This window comes from Cebus imitator, unplaced genomic scaffold (assembly GCF_001604975.1).
Source record: "Cebus imitator isolate Cc_AM_T3 unplaced genomic scaffold, Cebus_imitator-1.0 Scaffold87, whole genome shotgun sequence".
NCBI lineage: Eukaryota > Metazoa > Chordata > Mammalia > Primates > Cebidae > Cebus > Cebus imitator.
The window spans coordinates 5,585,610-5,597,971 of NW_016107402.1; the positions used below are offsets into that span (position 1 = coordinate 5,585,610).

The 12,362-nt window shown below is 38.7% G+C and overlaps 1 protein-coding gene across 2 annotated transcripts in view; it reads left to right on the forward strand.

Moving 5' to 3' along the window:
- STX12 (syntaxin 12) overlaps window positions 1–12,362 on the forward strand; it is a 48,379-nt gene that overhangs the window by 23,281 nt on the left and 12,736 nt on the right. For both annotated transcript variants that reach the window (XM_017534726.2, XM_037740712.1), the window contains 2 exons: window positions 4,088–4,225; window positions 11,299–11,342. In XM_017534726.2, the coding sequence (XP_017390215.1) occupies window positions 4,088–4,225; window positions 11,299–11,342 (182 nt within the window). The remainder of the gene's footprint in view (window positions 1–4,087; window positions 4,226–11,298; window positions 11,343–12,362) is intronic.

A 12,362-nucleotide genomic window follows, 5' to 3' on the forward strand; every position in this document is an offset into this window, starting at 1 on the left:
TTTTTTTGGAGACACTGTTTCACTGTCACTGAGGCTGGAGTACAGTGGTGCAATCTCAGCTTACTGCAACCTTTGCCTCCCGGGTTCAAGTGATTCTCCTGCCTCAGACTCCCAAGGAGCAGCGACCACAGGCACACATCACCACGTGAATTTTTGTATTATTAATGGAGACAGGGCTTCGCCATGCTGGCCAGCTTGGTCGTGAACTTCCGAACTCAAGTGATCCGCCTGCCTTGGCCTCCCAAAGTTCTGAGATTACAGGCGTGAGCCACCATGCTGGGCCTATTCACTTTTTTTTCTGTTTCCTTTGATCCTCTTGGCTATCCTGTCTGCACTGAAACTTTTCTCTTGCCATGATTCTCTTTCATTCTGTCCCCCAACTCTGGAGATCCCCAGGTTGAGTCTCAGCCTCCTTCCTAGACTCCATATCCTCTTAATAGCGGGCATGCCCCAAGGTTGTGACATTGATCCTCAAATTCTTTCACTGTGTGCTTTCTTCCTCAGGAGTCACCTGCTTTTATGACCTCCCTTTCACCTTCATGATCATGACCTCCAGATCTTTTTCCAACATAACCCCTACACCTCTAAGTACTTGGCCCATATCTTCAATTCATGTTCTGACATCTCCTCCTGAAATAAACTACTTTCACATAAAACTTGGTCTTATACTGAGTTTTTCATGTTTTAGCCAAACCCCTTAACTAAGTTTATTGACAATATTTACTGTTACAGAAAAGTTTGTGTCTTTTGACCTAATATTCTCATTCATGCAAATTAGTCCTAAGGGGGAAAAATAATTCTGAAGGTAAACACACTCACACACACACACACACACACACACACGCTCGCTCCCTCTCTCTCTCTCTCTCTCTCTATATATATATATATATATATATATATATACACACTCTGGACCCAAATTTCTTGAATTTAAATCCATTTTTGTCACTTACTGTGTGATCCTGGGCAAATTACATTACCTCTGTGGTACTTTGGTTCTCTGACATGTAAAGTTGGGATACTAATAATGCCTAATTTATAGGTCATTGTATAGGTAAATGAATTATTATATAAAGCACTTAGAGTGGAACTGGTACAATGTAAGCACTATATAAATATTAGCTTTTACATTGGGCTCACTTTAACTTTATAATATTTAATAACTGGGAAAAATCTAGAGGGAATATTTACATAAGATTTAGGTGAACTTGATGGAATATATGTAACAGTTAAAGATCATGGCGGGGCGCAGCGGTGCACACCTGTAATCCCAGCACTTTGGGAGGCTAAGGTGGGTGGATTGCTTGAGTACAGGAGTTCGAGACCCAGCCTGGGCAACATCTCCACAAAAATTAGTCAGGCTTGGTGGCACGCATCTGTAGTCCCAGCTACTCAGGAAGCTGAGGTGAGAGGATTGCTGCAGTAAGCCGAGATCGCACCACTGCACCCCAGCTTGGGTAACAGAGCAAGACCCTGTATCAAAAAATAAGAGAGAGAGATCATAATTGTGAAGAGCTTGGTAACATAGAAAATGTTTGTGATGTACTTTTAAAAATGGTAGTATTTTTGCATGGTAAGGTTAGGGAATTATGTCCTCCCCCTTATTGTTATAATTTTGTTTATTCGCAAATAAAAATCTCAGAAGAAAAAAGGTTCCCATCTAAATTTCCTTTTAATATAACCATCATTCTCCCAGGTTTGAAATTTCAGTCCTTCTTGACTTTATCTTCCTTCTTTCCCTACCACCAAAGTGTTTCTTAAATTTATTTCTTTGTGATCTTATTACTGATACTGTGCCCTCCTAACTTTAAATTTAGACTATTGAATTGGTAATCTGTTTGACTTGTTTCTTTTTTCTATTCCACTTTTTTTGCTTTTTTTTTAAATTACTTATCCAAGACTGACACCAATACAAGTATCTATTCCACTTTTTATACCATCACAGACTAATTTTTCTAAATTACTATTTTGTACCCATCACATTTACTGCTCAAAGATCTTCATTACTCCTTTTTCTTTATAAGTTGAACCCCAGGCTGGGCGTGGTGGCTCATGCCTATAATCCCAGCAGTTTGGGAGGCCGAGGCGGGTGGATCACGAGGTCAAGAGATCGAGACCATCCTAGTCAACATAGTGAAACCCATCTCTGCCAAAAATACAAAAATTAGCTGGGTGTGGTGGCGCACTCTTGTAGTCCCAGCTACTCAGGAGGCTGAGGCAGGAGAATTGCTTGAATCCAGGAGGCGGAGGTTGCGGTGAGCCGAGATCACGCCATTGCACTCCAGCCTGGGTAACAAGAGCGAAACTCCGTCTCAAAAAAAAAAAAGAAGTTGAACCCCAGACTTATTACCTTGGCATTTTGTTTTGTTTTCTAAGACCAAGTTTTGCTCTTGTTGCCCAGCCTGGAGTGCAGTGGCACAATCTCGGTTCATAGCAACCTCTCCCTCCTGGTTCAAGTGTTTCTCCTGCCTCAGCCTCCCAAGTAGCTGGGATTACAGGTGCCTGCCACCATGTTTGGCTAATTTTTTGTATTTTTAGTAGAGATAGGGTTTCACCATGTTGGCCAGGATGTTCTTGAACTCCTGACCTCAAGTGATCCACCCACCTCAGCTTCCCAAAGTGCTGGGATGACAGGTGTGAGCTATTGCGCTCAGCCTAGCTTGACATTTAAAACCTGCTATGGTTGGCCCCTTTCTTACCTTTCCAACTTTGTTTTTTAGCTACTCTCATTACTAAACCTGTAGTTTCAGCCAAACTATCTGCCTCGAGATCCTCTTGAAATTCTGCCACCATGCCTTTGCTCACACTGTTCTCTTGCTTGGATTTGCCTTACCCCTTCTTTCTGCTTATTCATGCCTTCCTCTTCACTGTCCACCTTTCTTGACAACTTGAGTTCTTATTGATTATTCCTGTCTCTGAACTCTCTATAGTCCTAATAGGATATAGCAGTTATTTATTATGACTTTGTTAGAGACAGGGTCTCACTCTTCTCAGGCTGTAGTACCTGGCAGGATCTCAGCTCACTGCAGCCTCAACCTTCCAGGCTCATATGATCCTCCTGCCCCAGCCTCTTGAGTAGTGGATGTACATCACCACACCTGGCTGATTTTTGTATTTTTTGTAGAGATGGAGTTTTGCCATGTTGCTCAGGCTGGTTTCGAGCTCCTGGGCTCAAGTGATCCACCTGTCTCAGCCTCCCAAAGTGCTAGGACTACAGGCATAAGCCACTGTGCCCAACCTCAGCATGTGTTTTTTAAGACATAGGTAACATCTTAGTAGAGGTATGTCTTTAGATAAACAAAGTACTTATCAAGGTCTCAAAGATTTTAAACCCTTCACTAAAAATAGCCTGTGAAATGATTCTACAGTTTTCAGGGAAACTGTGAACTTAATGTAGATGAATAGGGTTTTAATGTGTTAGCCAAAACCAATCTCTGTTTGGGTTCAGTTGGAGTCCAAAGGTATTTATTCTCTTTTAGATTCTCCAGGGCACCAAAATTCTGAATTGCAGCTCTTTGGAGATTACTTTAGAAGTTAAATGCAGAGTGTGTGCAATGGCTTATGCCTGTAATCCCAGCACTTTGGGAGGCCAAGGCAGTAGATCACCTGAGGTCCCGCATTTGAGAATAGCCTGGCTAACATGGCAAAACCCCATCTCTACTAAAAATTAGCCAGGCCTGGTGGTAGGCACCTGTAATCCCAGCTACTTGGGAGGCTGAGGCATGAGAATTGCTTGAACCTGGACGGCAGAGGTTGGCAGTGAGCTGAGATCATTACACTGAACTCCAGCCTGGGCAACAGAGCAAGACTCTGTCTCAATAAAAAGAAGAAGAAGAAAAAAAAGGTTAAATGCAACCCAGTTCCCAGGTTTGTCAGAATGAAAGAAGAAAATTTTTGACTTGGTCCATAGTATTAACCAGGGATTTGAGCTAGCAAAGAGCAAATGTATCAATTTAAGGAAGAGACTATTTTATAATCATTTTTCTAGTTGGAAATCTTTAAGGGTATAATTTTGCTTTTAAGGGAAATTAAAAACAAATGATTCTGGGTTAATATGAAATCTCAAGTTGTTGCTTAATTTCCTTAGCGCCAGCAGAGACTTCAGAAGGAACGCCTCATGAATGACTTCTCTGCAGCCTTAAACAATTTCCAAGCTGTGCAGAGAAGAGTATCCGAAAAGGAAAAGGAGAGTATTGCCAGAGCGAGAGCTGGATCTCGTCTTTCTGTAAGTTGATTCCCAAAAGAAAACCTTTGCAATTTCAGAATGTTCTTTCCCAAGTTTGTTACTGAAGGCAAACTTGAACTTCAGTTTTGATATCCTCATGGCATGAGGAGGATAAAAGTCAAAGCCAAAGGTCCACGCAAGGTAGAGAATATAAAAGAAAATACAACTCAGATTAAACTGGGCCCTAAAAGACTGTATCCTTAGAATATCAAGTCAAAAGTAAGCTCTCCTTTCCCCCAGCAGATTGCAAAAAGATTACATTAGCACTGAACTGAGCAGATGGAGGAGGGCAGGAGGGAGGAGAAATCCAGACAGTAGTTTGCACCACAAAATAACCTTCTTCAGACAGATTTTCTGCTCAAATTCATCCTATCTGAATGGTTTAGTGGTCCTGGACTGGTAAAGCCACCTATGTGCTGGGTAGAAGCAAACACAAATTCCTTCTGTAGAAAGACACATTTATCTTAACGCTGAAATAATACTCCCAAATAATTTTTCTAGGGCAGTAAGTACCATTCACTAATAATAACCATGTATACAAAGAAACAAATTACTCTGAATAAGAATTATTCTTATTATGTAGAAACAATAGTGAAGTGAAGCATACCTGCAAAGACTTTGTATATTAGAATTATAAGACAACTATATTCATTGTGTTTAAAGACATAAAAGGCTGAAAACCTCTGCAGGAAACTACAGAAAGCTTTGAAAAGGTGTCAAAAGAATTTCTAAAATGAAAAGATATAATATGGAAACTTAAAAATTTAGTGGATGGGTGGTTTAACTAGAAAATTGGTTAGAAGATATTATCCAGCATGTAGCATGGGGGTAAGAGGTTAAATATGGAAGAAAGATTCTGAGAATTGGAGAATGGAGTAAAAAGATCGAATGTGGTTTTAACTGGAGTTATAGAATGAGAATAGGGCAAACATAGAACAAAGGTGATATTTGAAGAAATAATGACTGATAATCTCCAGAACTTATGAAAAACACTAGCCTACAGTTTCAAGAAACCTAACAGATCCCAGCAGGATAAATGAAATCTCTAATCTAGATACATCAAAGACAAATTTCAAAACAGAGACAAAGAGAAAAGTCATAAAGATAGCTGGAAAAACAATAGAATACCTTCAAAGATAAAATAGTTAGATTGGCAGTTGACTTCTCAACAACAGTGGAAGCCAGAAGTAGAGTGCTATCTTGAATGTTAATGAAGGACAATAACTGTCTACCTAGGATTCTAAACCCAGTGAAAATATATGTCAAGAATGAGGGCTAAAGACATTTTCAATCAAAAGTGAGTTTTCTATCAGCACACCTTACTGAAGGAAATTCTAAAGAATGTATTTCAGGTGAAAGGAAAGTGATCTCAGATGGAAAGTCTGAAAAGCAGAAAGAAATGAAGAACAAAAACAGTGGTATATGTGAAAAGACAAGTCACAGACAGGGAGAAGACATTGCTATATTTGTTTAACAGCAAAGAACTAGCATTTAGAATACATAAAGAATTCCCATGAATCAATATGAAAAAGATAAAATAGAACAAAAATTATCAAACTTTTTGATCTCAGGGCCCCATTACACTCTTAAAAATCATTAAGTTCTGTTCTTGAATCTTAAAAAAAAAAATTACTAAGGACCCTGTATTAGTCCGTTCTCACACTGCTATAATGAACTGCCCAAGGCCAGGCACGGTGGCTCACCTCTGTAATCCCAGTGCTTTGGGAGGCCGAGGCAGGCAATCATGAGGTCAGGAGTTCAAGACCAGCCTGGCCAACATGGTGAAACCCCGTCTCTACTGAAAATACAAAAAATTAGCTGGGCATGGTGGCAGGCACCCGTAATCTCAGCTACTTGGGAAGCTGAGGCAACAGAATTGATTGAACCCGGGAGGTGGAGGTTGCAATGAGCTGAGACCACACTGCTGCATTCCAGCCTGGGTGACAGAGTGAGACTGTCTCAAAAAAAAAAAAAAAAATGAAAAAAAAAAAAAAAAAAAAACTGCCCAAGACTGGGTAATTTATATAGGAAACAGGTTCATTGACTCACAGTTACACATGGCTGGGGAGACTTCAAGAAACTTACAGTCATGTTGAAAGGCACCTCTTCAGAGGGCAGCAGGAGAGAGAATTAGTACCCAGTGAAAGGGGAAGCCCCTTATAAAAACCATCAGATGATGTGAGAACTCACACATTATCACGAGAACAGCGTGGGAAAAACTGTCCCTGTGATTCAATTTTCTCCATCTGGTCTCGCTGTTGACACGTAGGGATTATTACATTTCAAGGTGAGTTTTGGGTGGGGACACAGAGTCAAACCATATCAGACCCCAAAGAAGTTTTGTTTATATGAGTCATATCTATTAATGTATACTGTATTAGAAATTAAAACTGAGAAAAATTTTAGATGTTTGTTTATTCATTTATAAATAATATACTCATTACATATATGAATATAAATTAGATTTTTTATGCACATAGGGAAAGAAGGAATTAAACCAGATTTTTAATTTTAAAAAATTGTGTTTCCAAGAAAAAAATTAATGGGCAGAGTAGTAGTATTTTCATTTTTGCAAATACATAAGTGATATTTTTGCATATACAGACTTTTTTTGCAAATACAGACATATTTTTGCAAATACAGACATTTTTTAAGTGTCTGGCTTACCAGAAGGCAGCTAGATTTTCATAGCTGCTTTTGTTTTTTAACCTCCACACTAAAGATGTAAATGATTTATATACCACCATTACAGTATTAGAATATTCTGAATTTGACTATGTACTTACTTTTACCGGTGAATTTTATACTTTCATATGTTTTCATTTTACTAATTAGCATGCTTTTCATTCAGCTTGAAGAACTCCCTTTAGCACTTCATATGAGGCAGGTCTAGTGGTGATGAACTCTCAGCTTTTATCGTCTGGGATTGTAGCTGCTGCTATATTGAGTCTGTTGTGATAGGTTGTTCTGGTTGAAGTATCTGAAGAAAATCCAAGCTGGCAGAAATATACAATTGGAAAAGGAATATTTTTATAACCTTTTCAGATCGTTGTTGATACTCTTCTTTGATACTACATCAAACTTGACAAAAGTTACATTATAGAATCAAAAACCATAATAATTACTTCATACTCTGTTACATTAACATCTGTTGGTCTGTGTTACACTTAGATTGGATCTTTTATCCATGCATGATTTTTGTAGCATCATGTATTTATCATTTGGATAGTATTGGTTCCCTGAGTTATGCAGGTCTCCCAAAAGTCGATATATTTTATTTTACAATATTAAAAAAAAAACATATTTCCATCAGTTTCACCAGAAAAGTCTTTAACTATTGGGAAACTCCTACAGTGGTAGATACAAGTCTTCCAAAATTCTTTTTTTTTTTTTTTTTTTTATTTTTTTATCATTGGCAACAAACACAGTCTGTTGTTTTCCTTGAAGTGACAGGCTTATACTTACTTTCAACAAGTTGTCTGCCAAATACCCATCTGAAAAGTTTATATGTATACATTTATAAAAGTTTTAAAGCTTTTAAATGCATTTTTAGTAAGTTCTTATAAAACTATTTTGCATAAGTAAAAATGGTATTCCCTAAAAAAAGTGGCTAGTTCAGCCTGCAGTTCCATTATACAAGTGCGTTTCCTGGACACAAACATTGTATTTCTTTTTTTCTTTTTTTTTTTGAGATGGAGTCTTGCTCTGTCACCCAGGCCGAAATGCAGTGGCACAATCTTAGCTCACTTCAACCTCTGCCTCCTGGGTTCAAGCAATTCTCCTGCCTCAGCCTCCCTAGTAGATGGGATTACAGGTGTGCACCACCATGCCTAGCTAATTTTTGTGTTTTTAGTAGAGACGGAGTTTCACCATGTTGGCCAGGCTGGTCTTGGACTCCTGACCTCAGTGATCTGCCCACCTCAGCCTCCCAAAGTTCTGAGATTACAGGCATGAGCCACCGTGCCTGGCCCCAACATTGTATTTCTTTATGCAGCAGAAGTAGTTTATGTGTACATGCCATTTCACCATACGTAATAGTAGAAAGATGTGTATTGAGGGGTCAACATTTAATTAATAACTTGTATGGCTTTAAGGACACATTGGCTTTTTTTTTTTTTTTTTTTTNTTTTTTTGAGACAGAGTTTCGATCTGTCGCCAGGCTGGAGTATAGTGGCCCAATCTCAGCTCACTGCAACCTTCACCTCCTGTGTTCAAGCGATTCCCCTGCCTCTGCCTCCCAAGTAGCTGGGACTACAGGCACTCGCCACTTTGCCTGGCTAATTTTTTGTATTTAAGTAGAGAGGGGGTTTCACCATGTTGGCCAGGATGGTCTTGATCTCCTGACCTCGTGATCCGCCCGCCTCAGCCTCCCAAAGCGCTGGGATTACAGGCGTGAGCCACCGTGCCTGGCCCACATTGGCTTTTAAAATACTATGAATGTGTAGTGATGAAGAATACAATAATACTAGTGCAAATTGATGCCACTGCCTTGAGCCATTTTATCTACCTGTATTAACAAGAATACAAACATATATATTATACGATATATATTATATATGTACAACATATATAAACATATTGTATAATATATATAATTTATATTGTATTATATATTATATATACATTGTTCTATATGTTATACATATATGTACATAATTATACTGTTCTTATGTTTCTATGTATGTATAATATGTATAATATATATAATTATATATAATATACATAATATATAATGTAATATATATATTATACATGTAATACAATATAAACACACAATAACATAAACCATATAATTCCATTTAAGTTCAAAAACAGGCAAAATGATATTGAATAAGGATATATCTCACTACTCTTAAAATGCAAGAAAATGATTTTCACAAAGTCAAGATAATAGGTATTTTAAAAGGGAGAGATGGAGTTGTAATTGGAGAAGAGCACGAGTGGGCTTTTAGGACTCTGGAAGTGTTACTTCTTGATCTAGGGTAAAGGTGAAAATAAAAACAAAAACACAAAACCCCATAGTGTTCCTCTGAGTGGATATTCACCTCCTTTTGCTTGTCCTGTGTTGCTATTATAAAAAGGGTAAGCTTTTTAAAAATGGCAATATATTGATTTTCACAATTTTTTCTTTGTTTTTATTTATTTATTTAATTTATTTTTTTCTGAGAGAGTGTCTTGCTCTGTCACTCAGGCTGGAGGGCAGTGATGCGATCTCAACTCACTGCAACATCTGCCACCCGGGTTCAGGCGATTCTCCTGCCTCAGCCTCCCCAGTAGCCGGGATTACAGGTGCCTGCCACCACACCCAGCTAATTTTTTTTTTTTTTTTTTCTTTTTCTTTTGAGACGGAGTTTCGCTCTTGTTACCCAGGCTGGAGTGCAATGGCGCGGTCTTGGCTCACCGCAACCTCCGCCTCCTGGGTTCAGGCAATTCTCCTGCCTCAGCCTCCTGAGTAGCTGGGATTATAGGCACGCAACACCATGCCCAGCTGATTTTTTGTATTTTTTTAGTAGAGACGGGGTTTCACCATGTTGATCAGTATGGTCTCGATCTCTTGACCTCGTGATCCACCCGCCTCGGCCTCCCAAAGTGCTGGGATTACAGGCTTGAGCCACCGCGCCCGGCCACCCAGCTAATTTTTGTATTTTAGTAGAATGGGTTTTCACCATGATAGCCAGGCTGGTCACAAACTCCAGACCTCAGTGATCTGCCTACCTCAGCCTCCCAAAGTTCTGAGATTACAGGCGTGAGCCACCGTGCCCAGCCTGTTTTTAAATTATAAAAGTAATACATGCATTAGACTGATTTTTATAATAATAATTATTCTTATAGCTTGATTAGAAAGCATACTTTTTTCTCATCAAACAGTAACACCTGAAAGACTCAATTGTTAGTCTTTTACCAAATGCCAAAAATCCTGGTAAATTCCCTTTCAAAGTAACACTGGCCTAACTTTTAAAATTCAATAGTATTAGATAAATTACCACTGGAAAGACTATTTTTCAAAAATGTTCTGTGCCAAAGAGACTGTGGTAAATCAGAGTTATTGTAAGAATTAAACAAAATAATGTACAGAAAATAAGTGCCCAATAAATTCTGTTAAGTCAAAATCTGCCATGATTGGAAACAGCCTTCTTGAAAATAAAAGTTAGTGGGCCGGGTGCTGTGGCTCGCGCCTGTAATCCCAGCACTTTGGGACGCTGAGGCGGGTAGATCACAAGGTCAGGAGTTCAAGACCAGCCTGGCCAATATGGTGAAACCCCATCTCTACTAAAAATACAAAAATTAGGCGGGCGTGGTGGCATGCACTTGTAGTCCTAGCTGCTCAGGAGGCTGAGGCAGAAGAATCGCTTGAACCCAGAAGGCAGAGGTTGGAGTGAGCTGAGATTGTGCCACTGCACTCCAGCCTGGGTGACAGGGCAAGATTCCATCTCAAAAAACAAACAAACAAACAAAAAAAAACCAAAGAAAAGACAAAAGAAAAAGAAAAGAAAGGTTAGTTTATATGTATTTATGCTAAGTCCCGTCTCTCCAGAGTTTAATATATATTGATGATTGATTAGCAACTTTCTCAAAGATCTCTTTACCACACCTCAGTAAAAATAAAAAAAACAAAACCTTAGGAGAAAAAAGATAACACCATTTACATTAGACTGATTTTTGAAGTGAGTCTGCTTTAGTACCTAATATGCTATGTCCATTTAAAATCTTTTTACATGGTCTGAAATGTTTTCTTACCAGGTTTCAACTTCTCTTAATCTACCTCCCCCCAAATTTTAAAATATTTTCTTGTTGTTCTTTTTATTTTTAGCCCTCTCCCTTACCCATATTATTCTCCACCCTTTTCAGTATGGTTTCTCTTCTGGACTCAAACGGGAATGCAGATTTTCTTCAACCACTTTATACCCATTGCTTAGTTGAGACAGATTGCCAGAGTCCAGTGTCATCTTACAGATTCTGTTGGTGTCAAAGGATATTGCTACTTTATATTGTGCTAAGAAAGCCCTTGTTTTGTATGTCTGTCTGTGACATGTTTCTGGATGACAGCAGCAATAATGCCATCTACTTTCTAGGCAGAAGAGAGGCAAAGAGAGGAGCAGCTGGTCTCATTTGACAGGTAATAGAATTATTCATACAACCTGCTGGATAATTGAGATGGGAATTTATCTCATTAATACTTCTTTTAATTTTAAAAATTCATGAAAAAAATGGAGGGCAAAATAAAGGGGGACCTGGGGTGGATAACATAATCCACAGAATAAAATTAAAAAGTCAAAACCATGGGCTTTTCCAAGATCTTTGAGTTATAGAAGGAATAATTTCAAGGTGAATAAAAAATTCAAAGAAACCATTGATGTCTATGTGTTAAGTAGAGAGCTTGACTCCCTAGGAATAAGTATGAACCCACACATCTACAGATTAGGAGGTCTAAGTCATCTTACCTCTAATTCAGATTAAAACCCTTCAGAGTTCTTGGGTCTCTGTTTACTCATCTATAAAATGGAAGCAACCCAGCTTTCTAGGAGTACTGAGAGGAAAAGCAGACAATTTGTATCTGAATGATGTTCCTTTTTTTTTTGAGACGGAGTCTCACTGTTGCCCAGCCGGGAGTGCAGTAGCGTGATCTCAGCTCACTGCAACCTCCACCTCCCAGGTTCAAGTGATTCTCCTGCCTCAGCCTTCCGAGTAGCTAGGACTATGGGTGCCCACCATCACACCTGGCTAATTTTTTGTATTTTTTTTTTTAGTAGAGATTGGGTTTTACCATGTTTGCCAAGATGGTCTTGATCTCCTGACCTTGTGATCTGCCCACTTCAGCCTCCCAAAGTACTGGAATTACAGGCGTGAGCCACAATGCCCAGCTCTGAATGATGTTCTTAACGTTTCCAAACTAGTCCCATAGAGGTTTATTGGTGGTATTAGTTCAGAACTTGATGTGTTTTAGCCTAGATATACATCCATCCCTTCCCACTATACTATGAGCACCTCAAAAGCCTAGGGACTCTGTCTTAGTTTTGTATCTCTGGCATGTAGAGGACATTCTTTAAACATTGTAGAAGTGAAGTTATGATATTGTTGGGAAAACACATAATAATGGAATTTCTTTTTTTTTTCTTTTTGCTTTTTTTTTTTTTTT